General features: G+C 43.3%; 1 protein-coding gene across 1 annotated transcript in view; it reads right to left on the minus strand.

Annotated features, from left to right (window-relative positions):
* The window catches only part of LOC138593564 (zinc finger MIZ domain-containing protein 1-like), a 132,538-nt gene that overhangs the window by 33,014 nt on the left and 72,906 nt on the right, over positions 1 to 26,618 (minus strand). Inside the window, exons 3-5 of the mRNA XM_069664635.1 lie at positions 13,507 to 13,626; positions 6,211 to 6,324; positions 1,179 to 1,284 (exon numbers count right to left, since the gene is read on the minus strand). Of these exons, the coding sequence (XP_069520736.1) occupies positions 1,179 to 1,284; positions 6,211 to 6,324; positions 13,507 to 13,575 (289 nt within the window). The 5' untranslated portion in view covers positions 13,576 to 13,626. The remainder of the gene's footprint in view (positions 1 to 1,178; positions 1,285 to 6,210; positions 6,325 to 13,506; positions 13,627 to 26,618) is intronic.

The raw sequence follows: 26,618 nt of genomic DNA on the forward strand, positions 1-26,618 counted from the left end.
AGGGCTTTCCCTCTCCGCCTTCACGTCCTCCTCGGCTGGGGCCTCCACTCGAGGAGCTTTGCAGGAGAATGCCTCCTCTGTGATTTCATAGACTCCCTCTCTTTCTATGGCTCTCCAAATATTCATGCATATACAGGTAGATAATTGTCCATGAAATGCACTCTGGGATGCTGCCTAGACCTCGGGTACTTGTTTCCAAAAGACTACTGTTGCAGGGAATTATTCAGACAGAGAATCAATTGGCAATCTTATCTAAGCCCGTAAAGTAGGGCCCTAGATTTGATTTAGCATTAAGTAGCATTAGAACATTTGGCAGAGTGAGTTAATTGCAGGCGAAGAATGATTCCTCCTCCCATGGCTGACATAAGAGTGACACTGCGTGATTTGAAGCCTCATATTACCCAAGATATAAAACCACAGATGCCGTAAATCAAAGAGAGAGGCAAACACGAGTGAAAATTCAAACAGTATGTGGCTTTGGCTTTAATGTCCAAGTCGGCTTAAGCGCACAGAAGCGATTGCACAACCCTCGCTGCTCTCCTCCTAACCAAAGACAGGTGGAAACCACAAATCAAGAACTGTAAAGGAGCACGAAATATTCCTGTTATCTTCTGAGCCGCTGACAGCCTATACGTCTTCATTCCCGTCCGGCTCCAGCACGCCTTTCCTCCAGCTTGGTAACAACATTTAGCAGTATACATCTGTCCCAATAATCCATCACCGCGCCGAGATGCCGGTTCAGTGAGAAAACAGGAACTCATCATCAGGGATGTTGTAGTTTTTGTGCGGCGTGTGATAAATGGATTATTCTGCTGTACACACTTTGTCTAAAACTCCAGAGAAGAAAGTGAATCCAGCTGTCGTTCTGGATGCGACATGAAGCTGTTTTTACGGATATTAGAGGTTAAAAGTGTAACTATTTTTGTAGAAAACCAATGCAGAGGCCGTAAAATAATCTAGTATCCTCATTTGTCCCTTTAAATCTTTGCAACGTTTAATAAAACTTCACTCAAAGGTTGCACAGTACTTTTCTGGAGTGTAAGGATCTTATTCGGTCTAGATCCAAAGGGTGGATGTTTAATGAAAAGCTGCCAGCAGCGCAGACAGGAACTCTGGGCCCGGATAGGCCAGCATGGCCAGATGGCCTGAGGCGGCGGTTGAGAAAACTCTGGTCTTACCTGCTGATTTTGGAGTGAACTTGTCCCTGTTGGCAGCGCACACGGCCAGGAGCCGGTAGCCCAGGTCCAAGTCGTAGCCCTGCTGCGCTGCTACGCGGCTCACCACCTGAACACAAACACAGCGAGAGGCACTCAGTCAGGAAAACGTCAGGTTGTATAAAAGTCTGAGGTTTATTTCTACTCAGGAAATGACTAAATGACATCGGTTCTTTGTGAGTTAAACCAGACTTTAAAGATAGATTTGCTATTCTTGGAAAATCATAACATATTGTGACTCTTTCAGGCTGCTCACATCAGAAAAAAGGACAAGAGGTCATCAAACACATTTTCTATATTAATTAAAGGAACCATTTTATGTCAAACTGAAAAAATAACACTTTAGTTTTTCCACACAAGGTTTTTGGGAGGTTTAACAGCCCATTCTATTATATCTTATTCAATTCTTAGTCTGAGCAAGAAGGTCACAAAATTGCCAATTCCATTATCTGCTCAACAACAGAGAAGAGTACAAAGGGCCCCAAAAAAGCAGTGCATAACTCTTCCAAGGCTGCACAGTCCTTTAAATGTGCTCGAAACAGAGGACATTCCTCGTAGTTAAGTTCATCACAAGTACAAGTACATTTACAAGTAGAAGAAGAAGTAGAAAATGGTGAGGTAGGAGACATTGAAGAAGTACAAGTAAAAGAAGTAGAAGAGGTGAAAGTAGAGGTAGAAGAAGAAGAAGTACAAGTACAAGTAGAAGAAGGAGAAGAAGAAGTAGAGGTAGAACGAAAAGAACAAGTAAAAGAAGAAGAAGAAGAAGTACAAGTACAAGTAGAAGAAGGAGAAGAAGAAGTAGAGGTAGAACGAAAAGAACAAGTAAAAGAAGAAGAAGAAGAAGTAGTAGAGGTATAAGTAGAAGTAGAAGAACAAGTATAGTACAAGTAGAAGTAGAAGAAGTAGAGGTAGAAGTAGAAGAAGTAGAAGGACAGGCAGAAGAAGTAGAGGTAGAAGTAGAAGAAGAAGAAGTACAGGCAGAAGAAGTAGAGGTAGAAGTAGAAGAAGAAGAAGTACAACTAGAAGTAGATGAAGGAGAAGAAGAAGTAGAGGTAGAAGTAGAAGTAGAAGAAGACGTAAAGTACAAGTAGAAGAAGTAGTAGAGGCAGAAGTAGAAGAAGTAGAAGGACAGGCAGAAGAAGTAGAGGTAGAAGTAGAAGAAGAAGAAGTACAAGTAGAAGTAGAAGAAGTAGAAGGACAGGCAGAAGAAGTAGAGGTAGAAGTAGAAGAAGAAGAAGTACAGGCAGAAGAAGTAGAGGTAGAAGTAGAAGAAGAAGAAGTACAACTAGAAGTAGATGAAGGAGAAGAAGAAGTAGAGGTAGAAGTAGAAGTAGAAGAAGACGTAAAGTACAAGTAGAAGAAGTAGTAGAGGCAGAAGTAGAAGAAGTAGAAGGACAGGCAGAAGAAGTAGAGGTAGAAGTAGAAGAAGAAGAAGTACAAGTAGAAGTAGAAGTAGAAGAAGGAGAAGAAGAAGTAGAGGTAAAAGTAGAAGTACAAGTAGAAGAAGAAGTAAAGTACAAGTAGAAGTAGAAGAAGTAGTAGAGGCAGAAGTAGAAGAAGTAGAAGGTAAGGCAGAAGAAGTAGAGGTAGAAGTAGAAGAAGAAGAAGTACAAGTAGAATAAGGAGGCCAAGAAAAGAAGTAGAAGAAGTAAAAGAATACGTAGAAGTACACGAAGAAGAAGAAGAAGGAAAAGAAGCAGAAGGAAAAGTACAAGAAGAAGAAAAAGTACAAGAAGAAGAAGTAGAAGTTATGTTTGGCAGCTTCAAAGACACACTTTAACTTAAAGGTTAAAGTGGCTACAAGTTTATCAGTTCCATATGAGTCGATGGACAGCGAGACGAGGAGAAAAAGTGGCCTCCAGTGCAGCGGTGCCTACTGAGAGGAAACATTAAGAGAAACATCCACATGCCACAGGAGGTGATGTAAATCAACCTTATGTGGAACACGCTGCTTTGATTTACCATCGCCATTATCAGCTCAAAGAGACCCGCTCGAGCCGTGTAGACCTTCAGGACATACTGAGGCCTGTGTGGACCAACGTGTCTCCCTGCCTTAGAGCTGCGATCCTGCGGAGTTCAACACAAGCCCTGAGGTAGTACAGCTGAAGGCTGCTCCCTGCACCATGTCATTATCTCCTGTAAGTATAGTCCTGACGTGACACCAAAACAGAGCATGTATAGCCTTTATTTATAGGAATCCCCCATTAAGAAAAAGATATATGTGTGTATGCTGTCTAATTAGAATCTAAACTTGTGAGGGATATTTTGCTAAATGGTAATTCTAGTGTTAGCAGTCACAAAGAGTAGTTCTAATTTCAGGACTGAAATTGGACACAGTCCGTGGAGCTGTGGTGGATTTTCAACCAAACAGAAAGCTCGTCTCTCAGTGAAACTTCAGGAAGTTAAAAGCTAATTGTAAAAACTCACATCGGCAAACTGTGGTTTGGTTTTATTGCAAATTTCTCTTAATAACATATTAAATTGCTTTTTGTGGAAGTGAACTTTTTTTAGTGAAGCCACCTGTCTGACATCACCAAATGCCAACATGCTTACAGCAGTGAGATACAGACATCCAGGCAACAAGGTGTAGTGTTTAGCATTACAGTCTGAGACCGGGCAATTTCACAATCACATCAGTTTCTCTGTGCTCCCTCCCCGTGTGGCTCACGCTAAGGTCTGTACAACCCATAAACTAAAAGGAAAAGCCCTGAGATTTTCACGGCAGGAAACAAATTGAATTGGCAAAATGGAGGAAAAGGCACCTGCTGCTGCACATTAAAGCGCTAACACAAACAATCACTTGGAAGGATGTGTCACAGTGGTTTCACTGCGGTGCTCAAGTACAAACCTCTCAGGTTCCTCTGCTTTCTGTTGCAAACTCGCTCAGCCGGGGTTACAAATCGCACCCAATAGGAGCTATATGGATCTCTTATCTACTGCTGCAGGCACTATGGAAATGTGCATGTTAAAGCACATTATGGCCCAGGGTGACAGGTGAGTGACACAGCCGCAGTCCATCAACTGTTCTAGCTGACTCTTCCGTCTCCTTGCCCACAAATTATATTTCCTCCATTCTGTAAATCCTCTTTCTGCGTTGCATTAAATCCTTCAGAAAAGTTTTCTTAAAGAAATGCTTACTAAAATCTATCTATCAAATACCTGGTTTTAAAAGTGGCTTATCTAAACACAGTAGGTACTTTGCTAAAGAAAAAACAATTAGTTCTTAGCACAATGACCTTTCTAACTTTCTCTTAAGTGAACAGAACAAGCTTATGTAGTGACCAGCGAAAAGCACTTGTAACATTGTGTGTAAGCTGTGTATGAAGGCATAGTTTGGTCGTTTAAATACAACTCTGTTGTCTCTCTTAATGTTCAGTGTATTTAAAAAACAATTTTGCCAAAAAAAAATATAGCTAAATTCAGGGCTAATAATTGTCACCTCAACAGTTGTAGCTGTTTCTTTGTTGCACGTAACTAGCTACATTTTTCTCGTGTTGGTTATCGCTAGCAACAAACACGAGCTGAGTGCTTAAACAGTTAGTAATTAGCTAGCAAAACAACAGTTAGCTGTTAGCACAACGACTTTTATAACTTTCTCTTTCAACAGAATAAGCTAACGTAGTGAGCAGCTAAACGCACTAGTAACAATTCTGTGTAAGCTGGGTATAAAGACATAGTTAGGTTGATTACATACATACCACTCTGTTGTCTCTCAGTGTTTTTCAAATACTATTTTGCCAAAAAACAAATTGAAAGCTACCATTTGTCACTACAACAGTTGTAGCTTTGCTAAGGTTGGTTAATTGCACTTGCAAAAATGCTGTGTAAGCTTTGTATTTAGACATAGTTTGGTTGCCTTAACAGCTTTGTGTCTCTGTATGTTCAGTATGTTTCAAATACTATTTTGTCAAATATATACTAAAACATAGCTGAATGGACATCTACCTTTTGTCACAACAGTTGTAGCTGTAACTTTGTTGTAAGCAACTAGCTACCTTTGCTAATGTTGGTTATAGCTAGCAACAAACAGAAGCTGAGTGTTTAAACAGGTAGTAGTTAGCTAACAAAAACAACAGTTTGCTGTTAGCAAAAAAGTTAGCTTTCTTACCTTGTCATTCGTGAGTAGAATAAGCTAATGTAGTTGTACAAAGGTAAACAATTGTAAGCTTTGTATTTAGGCATAGTTTGGTTGACTAAACAGCTTAATGTCTCTCTGAATGTTCAGTATGCTTCAAACACTATTTTGTCAATATACCAAAATATAGCTGAATGGACAGCTACCATTTGTCTCTACAACAGGTGTAGCTGTTTCTTTGTTGTTTTATACTAGCTACCTTTGCTAATGTTGGTTATGGCAAGCAACAAACAGAAGTTGTGTATTTAACCACATTTGAACACTGGGCAGAGGATAAAAGGAGAGATTGTAAAGGACTATTCAGGAAACAAAAATATTTACCTCCTCTGACAGTTTCGTGTAACATTGCCGACTCAAATTACGCTAACCTTCTTGCTAATTATTCTAATGTTTTGAGCCATTCTGGCCAAACTCATTCTTTGTTTACAGTTTACGTCTCTAAACAGTCAAGTGTTTTTTCCACATGTAATGGGATATTAATATTTCAATTAAACTAAAGCCCCATGGCACATCAGTAAGGGAATAAAGGGCTTTGTGTACTGTGTATTTCCCTGTAAGCACTGATTGCTTTGTGGTTTGAGGACGTTATTGCGCTCCTTTCCGTGTTCCAGTGTGCAGATTTCATGAGCCAAAGCACAAATGTAACTGAAGTCACTGAAAGGTGACTGAATCTCAGAAGTGTTGCAGGGTGAAATACTTGTTATATTCCAGTGACCTCAGTGAAGATCAGGCAGCTAAACATTATTTCCCTCGTATCCCAGAGGGAGTTATGGAAAGAGCCAATACAGCAGTTGTTTTAGCAGCACTTTCATCGTCCTTGAACCTTCTGGTGTGAGACTGCGGAGGAGGGTCAAAACTTACCGTTAGGCATCCCATCAGGCTTTGCTCGAAGGGGCGCTGGAAGGCTCGGGGGTCGCCACACCAGTCCAGCAACTCGGTCGCTGCTGTTTGGAAATTTGCTGGATTTTGTAAGTGCTGAAGGGGGAAGAAAAGGGAGTACGTTAGTAACATTCAAAGGTCGCAGGAAAGAAGAGAAGTTTGCCTAAACTACAATTTTATATCGCATCCATTTACTCATCTATAAAAGACAATCTTGACCTGCTTTTAAAGTTAATTAAAGCACAATCTGACTTTAAAATCTACATTAAAAGCGTGTCAATCCAATAAAATCATATGTGGAGTGGTGGTCTGAATTCCTTTGCTGCCTCCTTGAACCACTAGCAGAGATATAAAATGGACAGATGGATCGTGAGAGTCACTTAGAAAGAAGGACAACGCCAATAACATGATGAATAATTAAAGCACTCAGAGTGGTTTAAAGCGGTAAATGTCCCAAAATGTAAATGTATCTCATTACTCTATAAGGAGCCTTATATTGTAGGTTTAAAGTATTGACGCGCAGGGCTGAAGGGGTTCGTCCCCCATTAGGCTTCCACTTCACTCTCCCCTGGTTTCTGTATCAACGCCTCAACATCGAGCGCAATAAATCTCCCTGTATGGCCGCATGAATAGCCGAGGAAGGCCTTATTTCACAAGCCGGCCCTGAGCTGTGCTGTGACTTTATCTGACAACAGGCTCCTTGACCTACAGGCACCCCTTTATGGCATTCATTCCCCAACTGAGCACCAGCAGCAGCCCGCTCACCGGCTCTGTTGTCTGTCTTTCTGTAGAGCAGCAAAGGAAACGGGAAAAATAGACCTCTCTGGGTTGCCATTTCAGACTCAACGTTTGTCATTTCCTCTAAATATGAATGATTGTATTCATAACAGAGCAGACACAACAGCTCGGCTTTGGAGTAATCTATCACCGCCTTTAGAGAGATAATGCACACAGGTCAAATGGACCCCAGCAGAGGTAAACAGAGAGGTTTGTCAGCTGTAAGGGAACGGCTGCCTTCTTAACACGTCTGTGCGCTTTGATTTCACAGTCTGGGAGGAAAGAAGATGAAGAGACAGCAGTACAGTCACTATCTTGCAGTGTTTGTTTCTTGTTTGCTCTTTAGGGGGCAGCAGAGGTCAGGGTTTGATAAGCCAGCTTTCATATCAATTTACAAAGCCTGTGTTTGACAAGGGCCGGATGAAACCAGTCCTGTTTATTTCACGCTCCGTCCGAGACTCATCCCCAGCACGTCTTTGTTGGGGGGAGACTTACATGTTAATTCTACTGGTGGATAGAGTCTCCTGGAGAAGCACGCACATCCACAGATGCTAAATTTAGATGAGTCTGGAAGCTAGACAACACACGCAATCAGCGCACCAAGGATGGAAAAGGGGGGGAGGAAGGAGGGTAAATATGTAGAGGAGGGGGGAGGGGGAAAAAAACACACAGCACCAACACTTGGGCTTGAAGTGATTACTGTTCTCTGCACTCAGAACAATTGGTCCCACCAGTGTGGCTGTCACATGGAGAGCTTGGCACTGCCACGCCACAGATGTTCCCCTTTCTCCGGCCAAAACCCACCAATCAAACCTAAACTAGTGGCCAAGAGACCCCTAACTCTCCCCCTCCCCTCTGTCCTCGTCCCCTGGGCGAGACGGCCCTCCAACATTTACACTCCAGTCAAAGCTCGGTTCAGTTCGAGGGAAACAAAGATGGACAGAAGTCGCGGTGTCCGGAGAATACGGCTTTCTTTAGATACAATCACGCTCTGTAGTCACGTCTGGAAAAGACTTGATCTGCACATCTGCAGCTAAACTGACTGTGACAGCGTCTTTTCCTCTCAGAATCACAGCTTTTGGTCTCTCTGCTGTTGTTGCCTTACATTAAGTGACTCCAAATGCAGACAATTAACCCTGGAAAGAACATAAAAACAGCTGCATAGCAATGCAGTGCAGCAGCAGTACAAAGAAGCTTGTTTTCCACTTTATCCTGAAATATTGACGCTTACAGGGTGAGGAAGTGCTCCTGCAGCGAGAGGAGAGTTCATAGTTTCCGCCGAACCCCTGTACATATCACCGAGAGGAGAGTCTGACAGCAAACTGGCTTCCCCACAGTGAGAGGAAAACTACTCTCTCTGAAATAGATACCCGCAGCATCACGGAAACCATCTTCCCCAAAGTGCTCACAACGGTGCAATTCCAGGACGAGAGAAGAAAACAAACTGCCACTGAGTTATTGTGTGTTTGCGGTGTGATCAGATAACAGCTTTTTGTGTATCAGTTTTTAAAGCATCCTCGCCTGTTTGGAGGTTAAAGAAGTGGACGTTTTTATTTTGCTGTACCACCGTTATAGATACATTCCCTTGAGGTATTTAACACCACCTGCAAGCATCATAAGGTAACTAATAGAACCAGTATGGTTTCACTTTTCCAAACATAAACGTGACAAAAGAATCAGGGCTGAAATTAATATTTTTTGTTTTGATTAATCAGCTTTTTTTCTCATTTTGATTAATCATTAAACTTTAACTTGACAAAATAGAAAAGACAAATCAGGGCCTGACCGATATATCTTTCGAGCGATATTACCGGGCCGATATGGGCTGTAAAAGATATATCGGTATTCATGTATATGTGCTACAAAATTAGCTGTTATGAAACCTTCTTTAAACAACATATCCTAGGGATGGGACAGCATATCAGTATGGCAATATATCGTCCCAAATATCAGTATTTTAATTCACAAATAAACGGCGCTCCAAACAGATCTCCTGCGATTTTGACTCACCGCGTCATGACATCATGACTCCTTGCGGTGGCGCTTGTGTCATGAATGAGGGTAACGTGAACCGAAATTAATTGGCCGAAGCAGAATTAGTCAGATATCGTAGTGTATCGTTATACGATCATCTTGCATTATATCAACTATCGCAGAATCGCTGTGTCGTGATCGTGGACCACGTATCGTATCGTGAGGTACCCTGCGATTCCCACCCCAGGAAACAATGCTTGAGTTGGTTTAGAAATGTTCTTGTCACAGATTTTGCCCAGGAAAGAGCGCCCGACTTTAGAGTTTACTCTCAACACTGTCTGCAGCAATTTAATTTAATTTATTTATGTATTTGTCTACTCAAACTTTCCTTAATTCTTTCCTTCTTTCTTTCTTTCTAACTAATTACTAATTAGTTACGAAGTGGAGAAGGGGTAAGATTAAATAATTAAATAATAGAGCTGATGCTTCTTCCTACTCCTTTTCGAACATGTTAATATCGTTTCAGTTGTTTTTAAGTATTTTCTTTTGTTCTTTTTTCTGTTGTTGCTCTTCTGTTTTTCTTTTTGTATTATTCTCACGTCTTCGAAATAAAGCCTTCATACTTTCCTTCATTCTTTCATTCATTCATTCATTCATTCTTTCTCCATTTTGACGCACCAAGGCTGATTGTGATATAGATCGGGATGCCGCCAGGGGTGGGGGGGGTAATTGTTGTGTATTTCATTGTGTAAGTTGTCCATGTCAAACACCAATAAAAAGTAGTTAACAAAAAACACTGTCTGCAGCATAACAGCAGAGAACTACAACTGACCCAGGTGTGTCCTCACTAAATTGTCTGACTATATTTCAATGTTAAATATTCTTTAAGTATTTGTTAAGGAAAGCAGCAGTCTGAATGTGTTGTGTGCAAAATTGGTGCACAATCATAGAAAAGGTCGATCTTACTAGTAGTAAAATATCGGCCGCAATATCGCTGATATCAGTATTGGTATGGAAATATCACATATCAGTCAGACTCTGGCAAAAAGCAGCAAACCTTCACATATCCAAAGCTTTTGTCTTTTTTGCTGAATAATGACGATAATTGAGAAAATAATTTCATAGGTTGATATAAGAGTTTTGTTATTGACCTGTGCCTTTCAAAATAAGAGTCTTGGGGAGGGAAAATTTTAATTGTTCATAAGAAGTCTGGTTAAGTAATTGTTTATAAATCACATTATTGCGAGGCTGTAATTTAAAAATTACCACCTTAATGATTCCAGATTTAACTTTCAACCCGTGATTCAATCAGGCTGACAGATTCCAATTTCCTCTACTTTATCATCTCGCTCCGCAGTAATTTATCATTTGAGCAACAAAATCAATTTGTTCCCCTGTCCGCTGCTCCGGCTGCGAGTATTCAGACAGACATGTCACATCTTCCACAGAACAACAAACACAATGGAGGAGGCTTCATTTATATTCCTGCTCCTCGTCCGTCGATGCCAAATTTTCAGCATGTGCACACTTTCAATTAAAGCAAACAGCTGGATTGGTTTACAATATTTCCTTAATTATTTTAATGGCTTGGATATTGGACAATGGGGAGCGGGGGGAGAAGATAGTGAGTTAATTGTTCTGATCTCCCCTGATGATCATCTTTGTGTGCGGGGAGGAGAATAGACGGCCGGCTGAATGGGCTCACTGCTAGTCTAATTGGCAGGACATAAATGGTATTTATTATGCGGGGCCTTCCAAACGCTGATTGTCTGCGGCACAAAGCTGCCTCTATTAGCAGGGTGCTGGCTCTTACTGGTTGGTTTGAAATGACCCGGTGCTTAACCATTTATTAGATGGACTGGAGGCCTCCTTGTATGCCATGGATCTCTCTAATTGGCATGTTTACCCATGTGCTGCTTCCCCCGGCCGCTAACATTGGGACTTGTTTGTTTAAATTTTTGCCTTGCGGGGTTGAAACATTTAACCCCGCGACATTTGATTGTTTACACTCGACAGATTCAAACCCCCTTTTCTTGATCTGAGAACTTCCTTTACGGAATAATTCATCAGCTATTAGCGACACAGAGCATTGCTAAGATCCAATTTCACCTCCCATACAACTAAAGGAGGAGTAGGTACTGAATATTTAATGTCCTGCTGTGAAGAAGGTAACCAGACTGAAAACAGAGAGTGTTTACCTCCCTCTGTCTTATTACTTAAAGACATCAAAGCCTCTCTCTCCCTCTGTTTGCTCCCTAAACACGCGCCCTGTCTTGCTATCTGCCTCTCTCTCAGTAATAGCTGGGAACTCCCTGCCGAGGGTGAAAAAACAATTTGGCACGTCCACACTTGTGTTTAAGCGCAAGCCCCATACGTTGTCCCAAAGGCCTCCTGATGCACTCCTCTTCAGGATCTGGACCTCGGAAAACAAAACGGGCCGTCAGTTAAGCAAAGAGATCAAAGGGAGCGAGCCCTGTAGCCCGGGGTTACACAAGTATGTCTGTTTAATTCTGCCAGAGATTGGTCCCGCAGTAAACGCAGCTCAGAGCAGAACAAAAGGACTCGCTGGGAGTCAGCGGTGGTGGAGGGAGAGAGGAAGGGTGATGATGGGGGAGGGAGGGGAGCCCCGGCTCTTTGACCCCAGTCAGTAACCTGAGTCACAGTCCTGATAAAGAGACCGAACAGATTAGTCACTTTATGTGGCCAGACAGGAGAGCTCTGGCACATCCTGGCCATGGAGTGTGAGACACCTACTTCTTCTTAGTCAACAGGAAACAGCCAAACATAAAGAGATATCCAACAAAAGGACATATACAGAAATAAAACATCTGTACGTACAAGCTACATCAGTAAAAACCTAAACTTTTTAAAAGGGAGGGAGCTGAAAAAGTCACCAACTTGTAGGGTTGAACGTTTTCTGGACCCACTGAATATCATGCAACACTTCATTTTAAAAGATAACTCAGGACTAATAACAACATTATCTAATATTAAGCTGATTATTTTTACGATTAATCATTTAATCCTGAGACAATCTTCAAGACAGTCTTTCCGTAAAATTTTCCAAAGTTGCCCTTTCACACACGTCCCTCAAAGCGGGACATTTACCGGGGGTCAATCGAGCGAGCGATATACACATCATCGCTTCGCCCACTCGCTCGCGGTGAATGTTCCTGACTATAACCTGCTGCGTTCACACGTCGGCTCACCCTGTCTTCTTGCAGACATTTTACAAGTAGGCTGGCAGGAATTACAGACTGTCTGGTGCGTCTTCCGTGGAAAAAATCACAAGCGTCGCCCAGTTAGTGACGCGTTTTCCATCACTCAGCAGTGGTTGCTCTGCCAGAGAGGGTAGGCGGAGCTAAGCGGCTGCTTTTCCGGTCTCTGCAAGTGTTGCGGGTAAACAGTAATCTACTATGGCTGAACAAACAAAGAAAAGATGGATGACTACAGATACAACTTCAAAAATAAGTGAAAATCCAAAGAAAAAGAAACAAATTCGACGCTCAGATGAAGCAAACAGTCTGAGAAGGAAAGCGACCGTCAGCCAGGAAAATCAAGAGTTACAACCGGAGCCAACCGTGGACGTCACACACGCAACACTGTCTGGATATCTGGGAAGTGTGCTCCTACAATTACCGCCACAGGTGGCGCCAAAGAGAAGGAGACATCTTCAAGATTGCAACTTTAAGAAGATGGACCCAGAAAATTTTACTTCCTTTTTTTGTTTTGTTTTGTTTTTTACATAACATACGTACCAAAATGTTGCCGTAAGTTCGAATATTCTTTAAATGAAGCTACTTCAAGCAGCAAACTTAAGTCTAATACTGCACTGTCATCGCACCAGCGCAGTGAACATCCACCTGTCGGCTCTGATTCGACAATCTCCTTTGGGGCAAGTTATTGTCATCACCGCTAATTTCCTGAGAAACAACGTTTTAACTCTTTACAGACAACATAGAGAGTATTCTACACAGATTACTGAGGTGAAATAGAAAGTGAAAGTGCTATTGTTTCAGGTCAGCTTGTAGGCAGGATGTTGTTATTGTTTCAGCTGAGTGTGACTCTTGCATCCTACTCACTACTACAACTTGTCACAGTGTCTGTTTATTCACTTTGCATATGTAGTTTTGGGAATTTCCCTGAAAATTCCTAAAAGTCGATACACAAGTTTGGAATTGTCCGTCGTTTCTTTAAAAAGCTTGAGATCTTCCAAGCAAGAATGCATTATTTGGGGGGAAAATAACTATTTTTATCGTTACAATTTTTTTTAAATAGAAAATCTGAAACTTCAGCCTTTAAATTTGTGTAACAGAAAAAAAATCCCGTCTTAAATAAGTCAATGTAGGAGCAAAAGTAGGAAGTCTGCCAACATGGAAAATGTCTATAATGAAATACTCAGAATAAAGCAATAAAACTTTCCACCTGTTTTACGTGTAATGAGCAGCATAAATCTGCCTTATGTGACTCATGTGTCAAGCTCTTATGAATGTAGCATAACATGACCCCGCAGCTGACAGTGCTCACCTGTTTGATACACAGCAGACGGTCATTGGTCTGCTGTATGTGTCTGTCCATCGACGGAATCGAGTTCATGTTGATTGTCCCTCTTCGGCCTCTACCTGCCAGCCATTAAACTGCGGCGCTCTGCAACAGAAACACAGACATGTGTTAACGCTCAACTCTTCTCTGGGAAGCTGCCAATCCCATCACCACCAGGATATTGCAGTTTAGTGCGTATATATGTGTGTGTGTGTTAGTGTGTGTGTGTGAGCTGAGCAGGGGGATATTGATTTGGCAGGTGACAAGCACCTCAGAGAGCCCAGAGGATGACATCGCTCTCAGCCGCTGTGACACCCTCAACAAGCCCTGGCGGTTGCCCTGAACGCACGCTGGAAGACTTAGAGGATGTCTGACCGTGTTAGAAGCACCTCGGGGTGAAAATGAACACACACACACACACACACACACGCTGCAGAGCGCGCCAGTGTGTCATTTTTATCACAGAGAAACTGCATGAAGCTGCTCCATCCTGGCCTGTGAGAACATTCACTTGGCATGTGCTTCACTGTTTACATTACTGCGCCATTATGTAATCTTTGGTTAACAATTATGTGTACCCTGAGCCCAGACATGCTCTACATTTCATTTCTCCCCCCTCCTCCCCCCTTCTCCTCGCTACATAAGAGTTCCTCTAACAAAACCCCTTACAGCGCACTATTGATTTTGGAGCAGCCGCTTATGGAAAACCTCTTTCTCTCTCTCTCGTTCTCTTTTTTTTATTTCCAGCAGGATAATTTTTCACTCTAAGCAAACAATAGAGCAGTGATCTGACACGCTACATAACATTATCACAAGTTAAAAAGTATTACAAGCTGCATTAAAGGTTATCAATTCTGCCTGTTGGGGTTTGATTTAATGTTGCGTTCAGTGTCAAATAAAAATCACGCTCAGACGTCGGCTGTAACTCAAAGTGACCTGCAGCTGCAGGTGGAGGGGTGACGGACTTAAAGGGCCAGTTCGCCAATTTTCAACCTCAGTCCTATCATGCTATTACCGGGACCTAATGGCATTGTGGTAGAAAAAAATTTGGAGGGCGCTATCCGCTTCTCCAACGAGCCCTGGAAAACCTCCGTCAGACTACGTAAAACGTGTCCGATGACATGTCTCGTTCAAAATCGTCAGGTTTGAAATGTAGACTGCAGATTTTCCACCGGTATATTCTCGTCGTATTTAGATTCTTTTGCCTGCAGGAGCCATTGCCTGCAGCGAAAACGGTAGTATTTCACTCCAGCGTCTCTCGCTGGGCCGTTCCTTTTCAGAGGGCGGGCCGCAATGCACGCTGGGTGTTGTAGGAATGTAGAATTGGCGAAACCACGAGCTGTTTGTACAACTTTCTCCACACCCATGGCGCTCATGTCAAATATCACTGCTTCTATCAATTACAGAGAACACCAGCTTTGACTGACAGTGGCTTTTCCCAGCGGCGAACAGCTCCTTTAATAAGTACATATATAAGTAAAAGTAGAGAGCGTACCCCCTCTTTTCTCCCCGTTTATCTCAATCTCTCTTCTTTGCTTCTGCAGGGGCATCGTCCCTCACTCAAGCACTCCTCCATCACTCAGACCCCCCCACCGCCATCTTTCTCCATTACCATCGCACAGAGAGAGAAATTTCTCTGCACAAAGTGGCGGTGAGATGTCGTAGAGAGAGAGAGGGAGAGAGAGAGAGCATGCTGCAGCACACTGATAATGCTCACTTAGGGGTCTCTAGCTGGATTTAACGGTAGGGCCAGTAATCTACTCCACTAGACAGCTAAAGAGCTTTTATGCTACCTAACAGAGCTGCTCATGCCTGTACTTGAGAGGAGAGAAGGGCACACGAGTGCATTCCTCTCCATAAATTAGAAGGCTCATAAAGGAAAAGAGACATCGGAGACATTTTTTTACGCTCCGTCTGACTGAATCTTTGCAGATGGGAATTATGAGTTTGTAGACATTTTTGGAGTGGCAATATAGACGAGTTTGCGAGACACGAAGGAGGTCTGGGCTCTATAGATGAACACCTCAGGGACTTAGGGAGGAATTTGGTTGTAATCATAAAGTTTCATAAGCACAAATTTTCTATATATTCTATTAAAGGTGTCATTTTGAGGCATTTACCTATAGGAGTTAAATAAGTACGAAACCATGCAACTTCATACATCATACATGTATTTTTTAACGCATTTATCAAGACTGATCCTTTTTACAGTGTTGACTTTTTGACGATCCAATTTAAACATCCAATTTTCATATTTTAGCTCTTATGTTTAAATTCATTTGTTGTCTGTATGTGGCAGTTTTATGTTTTTTACAAGTACAAGCTGGTCCAAACCGATTGTCCCTAGTTTGATTAATACAGTTGTTGAGTGATTGGTTGATTTATTGGTTGAACATACAAAAATTAAAGCAAAAAAAAAAGGTAACAAATTGAGCTCAGCTCAGCAGTTGAATCAGCGGCCCATGTACAGAGGCTACAGTCCTCAATGCGGCCCTGGGCTCGACACTATCCACTGTCCTCTCTATAAATAAAAAACATAAAGAAATCAAAAAAAAAAAAAAAAAATCAGAAGAAAAAAAAAATTTCTAAAATTATTTTTTTTCTAAAAAATAAAATTTTCAAAAAAAAAAAAAGGTAAAATGTGCAAAACTGAAGACAAAAAATTCTATTCAATTGATATTTTCTCAAATATAAAGGGAAAAATACAACAAAAGGGGGGGGGGGATTATTTAAGTACATTAAATAAACAATATGAACACCACTGCTATTAAATAACCAATTGAAACACTTTGTTTTTCCAGCGTGTCCAATAAAACATCCTTCATGTCACCCTTAACAATCACAATGCTCATACACTGCCTCTCTTTACATCCCTCCTGCTGCCTCCCCTGTCTCCTCTCCGTGCCACCTGATTCAGAGCTGATCCTCTGCGAGGGGCGTCCCTGCCTTGTGAGCGCATTGTGTCCCTCAGCCACCAGCAGGTGTCTCCCTGGCCCTTCAAAGGCCTGGCGAGTGGCACAAAGAAGGCGGAGCGGTGTTGCTTTAAGCCTTTACAAGCTCTACAAATCCTCAGCTGCTGCTTCCTAACAGGGCCCACTCAGCCCGGCACTGCCTGTCTGACCTTGTGGTTATTGATGAGCGAGTCGACCTGCTCTCTCTCTCTCTCTCCCTCCTCTTCCTTTCTCCCTCGATGTGAGTAAAAATGAGTCTTCCAATCACCACCCCGGATTTTTTCTGTTAAACACACATCCTAATGATACTCCTGACCTCCACGCACTGTAAAAACTCCGTCCGTCATTTACATTTATTTGCCTCCCAAGAAATGAGACGACAGTGCGGGGGACTAATTTAATTTTCAGATACTCACTTGTTCTAATTAAACACTAGTCCTTTGTTATATCTTTAATGACTAACAAGAGCCAAATTAAAGATTAAACCCGCGATGCTTGGGAGATATGACAACAGATGCAATTACGAGCCCTCCCCGCTATTTACATGCTCTTTTATATCATGCAGATGTTATCGGTTATTATTTTCTCTGCGCCATTACCTAATGTGAACTTATTTGCTTTGATTCAGCTAGTGTGGATACATGCCTTACTTGGGCTTAATTTGCTAAATAGCCAGGCAGGCGTTACACAACAAGTTGAGCGCTGTGGATTCCTGCACAACAAAAGACACATAAGAGGAGGGGGGAGGAGAGGAGGAGGGAGACCCGCTTTCTTTCCCTATTCAAGGGAGAGCTAAAATATATGTATTGAGTGGGAGCTGTAATAAAACGAAACGGGTGAGGAGATGCAGGCCGGGAACAAATATGAAAGGCAGTGGAGGATGGCGGCAAGGTGATGGAGCACCACCGGAGGATTGGATGAAATTATCTCTTTATAATCAGGGGGCTTCTGCATGGCTGCCTCCTCCATTGCCCGCTGACAGATGAGGCCTACCACTTCAAATGGGCTTTTCACAGCGCTATCAGCCCACCTCGAGGGGTAAAACAATGTTTTTCTTCCCCTCTGTACCACCACTTTTAAAGCTTTGTTTCCGCGCGGCACCCCGCCGAGGACGGGATTGTCTCCCGTCAGGCAGAGTCCGTGTTTGTCTCATTACGTGATCATGTTACATAAGTGTACCTTGAAAAGAGCTGCGGATTTAATTTGATGACAAATCTGCGCCACTGGAAGACGCTAAACAATGTTGACTGAAGACACTAAAGCAGAACATTATCTCCAGTAAGTAAGAGAGATTGCTTTTTGAACTGTCACAATCGCACAGTTTGGAATCTAAACATCATTTCAGACGCCCAAAAACCCCGACCCTGCATCTTCAAAGACTTTTTTAGCCTGCTAATGTAACAGAGACGAGCTGTGCGCCTCTGCTCCGCAGGATAAAAACAGTCTGAGGGGGAGAAAAGTAGACAATGATTAGCTTTATCCCACCATCACAGCAGAACAAATGGATCACGAACCCTCGCAGCTTTACACAGTCTCTCAGCTGAGCCGTCAAGGCACAGGGAAGTGGTAAACAGATTTAATTTATTCATATAAATGGCTTGTGAACCAAAACAGTCAGGCTACTCTGGGGCCGAGCACTGTGCCACTGAAAGGATGTTCACAGTTTATTACAACTGGGGTCTATTTTTGTAGTCCAGGCCAGCAGTTATGATATCATTGTGCTCTCCAAAGTAATTGCTGGAAGATTTAGAGATGCTCCGATACAGAATCAGATACCTAGACTTCATACTCCTTCGATACTTTGCAACGAAAACCCCCAAATATTTGTATTATTATAAAACATCTGTTGATTATACTTAATGTGTGAGTATATGATAGGATTTCTATCATTGTTTACTGGCCTGGCTCAGCACACTGAAGGAATCCTGGCCTAAAAATAGGCTAGGCTAACGTTGGCAGCTGCTCGGCTAGCATCCTCTCTCGACGTTGTGTCTGCTGAAGAATGCCTTAAGAAGCCATGTTTTTCGTCAACTTGAAACTGCTTTATTTTGTGCTTTTAATGCTTTAAAATAAATAATACAGCCTTAAAATCCTGTCATTTGAAAACACAGACTTTTGACGTTTTGCTAGCTTCGACCAACGTTAGCCTACACTCTCAACTAGCAGCGCACTGTGCTTCTTTGCCACTCAGCTGTTGCTAGTGCAGCCATATGATATACTGTATTTATTTCTGTAAAGGCTACTGTTTTAGAGATGAAGAGATTTTTTTGGGCTGATTTGGGCTAAAGGAAGCCTAGCTTATAAATAGGCTAGTCTAACGTTGCCGCCTGCCTGGCTAGCATCCTCACTCGACGTCGTGTCTGCTGAAGAACACCGAAGAAGCCTCGTTTTTTAACTTGAAACTGCTTTACTTTGTGCTTTTAATGCTTATAATCATTTTAACTTTAAATTTACAAAAAAAATACAGCTTTAAAAATACTATCGTTTGAAGAAGACAGACTTCTTATGTTTAGGTAGCTTTGACAAACGTTAGCTTACACTCTCTGCTAGCACAACACTGTTCTTCTTTTCCACTCATTTGCGGCCATATGATAGACTGCATTTTACTGTGTTTAGAGATGAAGAAACAAATACATTTTTTGGGCGGCTAATAAATTATGGTTAGGTGCTTTGACTGGCGTACTGGCAGACAACTGATATAGCCTTTAGGCATTTTAGGCAGTAGCCTATCTAAGGCGTTTCCAATACTGGTATTTGTTCAGAGGGCAGGAAATGATTCTTCAGATAAATCAGACGGGTATTAAACAAGCCCAATGTCAAGCCAGAATATTTAAACTACTTTAACTTGATGTTTTCAAACGTGTGAACATTAATGTGGCACGATTAGCTTCCAAGCTAGTTTTTGACGTGACACTATCATCTCCCACGTTCATGTCTTAAACTCAGGTTTAGGATAAGCGCAGAGAAACTTTTTCCTCTTTAGAAGATGATCTTAAGAACAGGTTATATTGTCAAACTCTGCACACACACAGAAACCGCCAAGTAACTGAATGAAGTATCAGTAGGCTAACAACATTTGAAGAGAAAGGGGAAGTTAAATGAACTGAAGAGTAATGTTTAAGATTCAGATTTGGACAGAAGTATCAAGAGGGACTCGGCCAAAGTATCCCAAACAAGCGGAGAGTTGGAGGGTTGAAAGACAGCAAGCTGCGCTGGCCACCATCCCGACCCCACACACACACACACACACACACACACACACACACACACACACATAGATCTTCTCACCTTCCCCTGAGTGCTGGACCGGCATCATGATACCATAACAACACCCTCAGTCACTCCTAATGTGCTTTACAACAACACTACAGGCAGGGTGTTACACCTCCGCAGAGCTGTGTGAAACACCCCCCCTAAACCAACACACACACGCGCGCGCACACACACACAAACACACACACCTCGCTAATCGAAAGCTCAAAGTACTGCTGACACTATTAAAACCGAACGAGGCGGCCTGAGCGGAGGGATCAGCATCACTCTGGCACCTTGTGGGGACACGTTGTGACGCTCAGCTCAAGGTGATGTCGTCCCCGCGTGTCGCCTATTGTAGGTGAATTAGGCAATAAAGGACTAATCTGCGCCATCATTGACTAGGGCTCGGCTGTTTGCAGCACTTGCTTAAGGGCGATAAAGATGAGGGAGGAGGGGAAGGAGGAGGGGGAGGAAGCATCTCTTCACCCTCATGATTTTAATGAGCTCTGATTCCGAGATACGTCTTGTTTTCTTCCGACTGTCGGCCGAGGCCGGCGCGAAAGCTCCCCTTTAATTATCTCAACATTGTAGAGACGCCGTTTCCTCACACCACCAAAGGGAGGAGAAGGGGGGGTGTTTAGTTTGGAGAGGGCAGCTCGAGGACTCCAGGTGTCTGCCTGGTTCTCTGCCTGGTAAGTGGCCAGGCAGGCAGCGAGGACAAAGCTGTGTTTGCTGGAAAAAAGGCAGGAGAGGTTGGAAATGTGTACGAATCGGCACCGCTTCCATTGTTGCCTTTACAGAATGTGCCATAATCCTCGGCAGGCTCCATCCAGAGCTGGCACGGAGGATAATATGAGCTGCCTCCTGCCTGTCCCACCTCCCCCTACCTCCATCACCTCCTCCTCCCTTCCCCCCCCCATTTCTCTGCTGCTGCACACACATATGGACACACAGCCACTCGAGTACACACACACACGCTCTCACACTTCCCCACATGGCTCCTTAACAGGCTTGGGAATGGATTTCTTTTATTTAATGTGGTTTGGTCTGCAGCTCCAGCGGCAACCGGGAGCGAGGGTGGGCTCGCAGTTGTGCCACTCACTCACACACACACACGTATATACACACACACTCAATCCAAGGAGCCCTGCTGCGTTGGTCGCTGTTCACTGATCTCTCCCTCTTCCCCTCCTGTCTTTCTCCATCTCCCTCTCTCTCTCACGCAGACCCCTCCCTCCCTCCCTCCCTCCCTGCCCTCTCACTTTTTCTCTCCCCCCCCTTCATGACAGCTCACATAAGCAAGCCTCCTGGATTCCTGCGGGAGCCCCACGTTCAGCACACAGAGATTGTTCAGCCATCAGGCACATCTGCAGCGTGATTAGAAAAGCAAAGGGAGCATGGTGGTGGTGGTGGGGTAGGTTGAAGCCCCCACCACTTCTGCTGCTACACCCCTTCCATCCTTTTCCCTCCCAGCAGCAGCAGCAGAAGAAGAAAACAGAGGGCCGGGGATCATAGAGGGGCCTAAGCAATATCTCCTCTCTAACCAAGTGTAACGTTTCACCAAGTCTCAGCGGCCTGCGATACAAAAAAAAAAAAGAGGACAAAAGCAGATGGGGGCCAGTCGCTCTTCACCACCCAAGCCCCCCACCCAACCACCCTGAACGTCGCCTCGCTGCTAGAGCAAACATGGGGACAGGAGATGGTCCTACAGCCACATCGCAGTGCATTCTCCTCCTCCTGTTTGCCCTCCAAACAGCTACTCTTTTAATTTCCTTCCACTCTCGCGCTAATAGCAGGGGAGGGGGGAGAGCGGGAGGGGGGGGGTCAATTCCCCCGGGGCGCTGGAGGCAGCACAGATGAGCCACATGACTGCATGTCGCCTCTAAATGCAAAGCTAGCAGCTACAGCCAGCTAGCCTCTGTGGCAGCCTGTGGTGCTTTATGTACGGTGGCTGACGAGGGCAAACATCTTTAAAGGAGCAGTTCGCGCCTGGAAAAAGCCACTGTCAGTCAAAGCTGGTGTTCTCGGTAATCGATAGGAGCAATAATATTAGAAATTGGCGCCATAGCTGTGGAGAAAGTTGTACAAACAGCTCGTGGTTTCACCCATTCTACATTCCTACAGCACCCAGCGTGCATTGCGCCCCTCCCTCTGAAAGGCCCAGCGAGAGGCGCCGGAGTGAAATACTACCGTTTTCCAGTCAAGGACATTGATTGCGGTGGATCGTCTAAAAAAATCTATCTTGTTCAAACCTGACGATTTTGAACGAGACATGACATCAGAGGCGGGCGTCCTAGATTGAGGAAGTGTAGTTTAGTAAGCTCTCTGACCTCCACCAGATGACGCGTTTTATGTAGTCTGGCGGAGGTTTTACAGGGCCCATTGGAGAAGCGGATAGTGTGCTCCAGAGGCACATTTTTTTCCAATCATAATGGCATTAGCTCCCCATTATAGCATGATAGGACTGAGGTTGGAAATCGGAGAACTGGCCCTTTAAAATGTAGGAGAAATGAAAACAAACGCAACGACAAATTCCAGAGAAAAATCCTGCAGGAACTTTGGAGGCATGCGACGCTGATGATGAAACCACTAGTTAAAGAGTAAACCTGCGGTAGATGTTGCGATATGAGGTTGAAGCTGCACTCTATATCTGCCTTCAGCCCCTTGAAACACTTAAAAAAATCGCCTTTGATTTCGATCGCAGGGGAAAAGTCAAAGAGGCATTTTATTTCCACTTAGGTGAGTGATATTGTTGCCTCAAAAGCTTGTGAGCATTCCCCTTTATTTTACCCTCCACCTTTTCTTCCCCCCCCTGCCAGTCTCCTGGTTTATTATGCATTCAGCTCATGTGTCCCTCCTGCGAGTGGCTGTTCATTTTCCACATACCACACTTAATCCGGCCAGCTAAAACTTTGAAATAGCGGGAGCAGCGGCAGACGCAGCCGCTACCCGGGAGGAGCCATTATGAGGTCTGAGACACAGAGAGAGAGAGAGAGAGAGAGATAGCGCAGGGTGGAGGAGTGACAGGCGAGCTGCAAGATACATGGGAAGGAATTCAAAGAAGGCTGCGAGCCGAACACGAGGGCGTGCGTGTTTGTGTGTCCGCTTGCCTGGAAGTGTGGTGGAAGGTGTGCGGGCAGCGCTGATAAGTTGGGACCAGTTGTGTGCGTGCGTGTGTGTTTAATGGGGTTACAGGCGTGGGCAGGGGGATGGAGGAGCTCCTTGTCTCCATTGTGCCGGTGACCTTTGGCCTTTTGTGACTTTGAGTGAATGGGAGGAGAGAGCGAGGCAGAGAGTGAGAGGGGGAGATTTTAAATAGTGCATGAGCTCAACCTGCTCCGACACTGATGGACAGCAGCAACATGAGCTCGCTCTGTTTCACCCAAGAAGCCTGAGAAGACGCACCATCAAACCGCCAGCACTCAGGAGGACCTCGCGAACATCTCTTTTTTAAATTTTCATAGGCCAGAGTTTCTGTGTCTTAGCTGCAGCTAATTATTGTCATCATCTATTCATCCATGCACTGATAATATTGTGTGTAATAAGGTCAAAAAACAAGCTCCCAAAGCCAAAGAAGAGCTTGTTTTGTCTGATTAAAAGTCCAAACTTTGAAGTTAAAAGAAGTAGAAAAGTACCCCTCTCTTACCTCTTCTAACCTGGCTCATGAAGATATAGTTTTTAAATCAGCAGATTGTTTGATAACCTCACCGAGCGCACCGATCCTGACTTAACAGCCTGCTCGTATCTGCAGCCATCGGTCCCTCCGGGGAGAAGCCTCTCGTTCCACAAATGTGCTCAATTAAAAAGAGTAGAGTGCTTAGAGAGGGGCAGCGAGGGGGCCATTCCCTGCGCCTGTTTGATCTGGATTCTCTAATTGGTCAATGACAACACATTACCAGACAGGCGGACGCTTGATCCGCGGAGAGGAGTCCGGCCTCCTCACCCGCCCCCCCCCCACCTCCAGTCTGTCTGGGTCTGCATGTAAAGGAGAGGTGGGGGTCTGCATGTGCAGGAGAGGGGCTGATTTAGAGGTTAGGTAACATAGGCTGCAGTAAATCTGTGTCACAAATCTCCCTTATGGAGCCGTAGGGGGGGGACACACGCACGCAGGCATGTGATGAATCCCATGCAACAGACAGACTTGCAACTCCCCCACCCTTTGCTTGACCTCTGCTTGCAACATTATAGAAGATTTGTTTTGATTGTCTTTTTGCATAGAAGCTTATCATCATGTGAAGCATGCCAATTTATCTGGGGAGAATAAGAAGATCTTTAGTCCTCAATCAAACAGGAAATATATGTATTCAATAGTCCGACACATCTTTCCCTCTTAGCCGAAGCATCCTAAATCACATCATTTAATGTATATACTTCCCTGCTGTGTGTTCCTCTTTGTAAAGTCACCACAGCATGAAGGAAAATAAAAGCAAAGCCAAAGAGCATCCAAGTAGTCTCAGCGATGCGGATCACATGTTTGCAGAACAGTACGTCTCATTTTATATAATCTTACAGCGCGCTAAAAATAGCATCAAATGAATATTGAATGCTAGGACAGAGGAGGCGTTATGCAATTCTCGACTTATGCTGTCAAATGAAGCGATAACAGCCCCCTGCTTTCACACACACACGCACACAAACAGAAAATAATCTCTTTCATACTCGCTGAAGGAAACAAATAGCTTGAACAAATACTTTATAATATGAAGAGTTGTTTATTTATACCATTGTGTGGCATCAAAGGGTGTTTTAAGCTTATTTTAACACCAAGACGACATATACCTGCATAAATAAAGCTGTGGTAAGCTAGAGAGGCTTCTTTGGCCATTAGTATGTTTAAGGTGTATTATAAAATATTAAGATTCACGTTGAAGTTGTAGCTTTTGATTCATTTTGTACTGCACGGTGTTTTTAAGTTGACTGATAATAATTTAGTCTAAAAAATGTTCAAAAAAGTAGAAACGTTTTAAAAGACGGCCAAAAAACTCCTGAAAGGCAAAGGGCCCATCTTGAAATAGCATGAAGCTAAAACAGGTAAACGGATGATATATTTAGAGATGTTCCCATGCCGATACCAATACGATTCAGATACTAATACCGATACCAATACGATTCAGATACCAATACCAATACGATTCAGATACTAATACCGATACCAATACTTTTCAGCTACCCATACGATACAGATACAAATACTGATACAGATACCAATACGATACACATACCAATACCAATATGATACAGATATCAATATCAATACCGATACAGATATCAATTCCGATACCAATATGATAAAGATACAAATACCATTACCAATACGATTCAGATACCAATACCAATACTTTACAGATACACACACGATACAGATACCAATATGATACAAATACTAATATCAATACCAACACGATACCAATACAGATACCAATACAGATACCAAAATCAATACCTATACAGATACCAATATGATACAAATACTAATATCAATGCCAACACGATACCGATACAGATACCAATACAGATACCAATATCAATACCTATACAGATACCAATACCTATAACAATACAATACAGATACCAATACCGATACCAATACAATACAGATACCAATAACAATACAGATACCAATATCAATACAGATACGATTATCAATATCAATACAGATACCAGTACGATTCAGATACCAATATTGATATGATACCAGTATCATTATCAGAGACTGATACCAATACTGGTATAGAATCATATAGGTACATCAAATAATGCACCAAACCAATACCCATATTTATTTATTGTAAGTATTGGTTTTGCTAAGGAGTGCTATCAGAAAATCGTTCTCATTTTTGCTCAATGTATTTTCGATTCAATAATTTCTGGTCAAATAACTAATCAATGCCTGAGCATTTAATCATTTGTTGGCCTTAATGACAAGGCCTTGTATAACAATTCTCTCTTGCATTCTTCATTGGTGTTTTTAGCTACATCTCATCCTCCAGCTGTTGGCAAACAACAGACTCCACATCATCCATCAGGGAAGTTGAAGTAGCTTGACAGGTGAACGTAAACAATGCTGCCTGCAGTAGCCTTTTCTAGAAGTGTGCGTGACACTGATGCATCCTCACACACATACACACACACATACAGACAGACATATAGGGGAAGGTGTAAGAAGCAGCGAGGCACAGAGGGAGAGAAAGAGAGACGCACTGGATCAGAGAGGAGGAGGTGGAGGAAATGAATGCTGCAAGAAGCGGTAAAAGCTGAGAAATTCCGTATCCTCCTGTTTTCAGCCGGCCCGAAAACTGCTGAACCATCAGCAATTACCGGCTGGCTGGATCATGAATCTCCCCTCTGCAGTGGTCTGCTCTCTCTCTGCTGCAGAGGTGCGCTGCCCTACAGTCACCTGGACGAACACACACGCTAAAAGAAAAGAAAACAATGTAAAGCTGCTGCGTGATTGCCAACTATTATTAAGCCTCTGTGCAAATCAAACTGACACTTTGCATCTCCTTTTCCATGACTGAAAGATTACACTGTCAGGAGCGAGCTGATATGCAAATGTTTTGTTTTTACAGACACACAGGTGAGCGTGATCCACGAGCAGCAGACCTAACAGGCTGACACGGGGATGCAGGACAAAGAGGAGGGGAGCGAATAAGTCAGGACACGAGCAGAAACTGCTGAACATATAATTAGCTAATCCAGCAGAAAGCACAGCTAGGCAGTCACTTAATTAAAATGATTAATTACGGGCAATAAAAAAACTTCTTCTTTCAAAACTGCTGTCTATAATTACAAGTGACTCCCTCTTCTCCTGCTTCAATATGTGTGTGTCTAAGTACGTTTGCATGTCAATGTGTTTGTGTGTGTGCACGTGAGACAGAGGGGGGGGGGCGG

This window comes from Semicossyphus pulcher, unplaced genomic scaffold (assembly GCF_022749685.1).
Source record: "Semicossyphus pulcher isolate SPU_LCO1_2020_fin unplaced genomic scaffold, fSemPul1.0.p SCAF_16, whole genome shotgun sequence".
Lineage (NCBI taxonomy): Eukaryota > Metazoa > Chordata > Actinopteri > Labriformes > Labridae > Semicossyphus > Semicossyphus pulcher.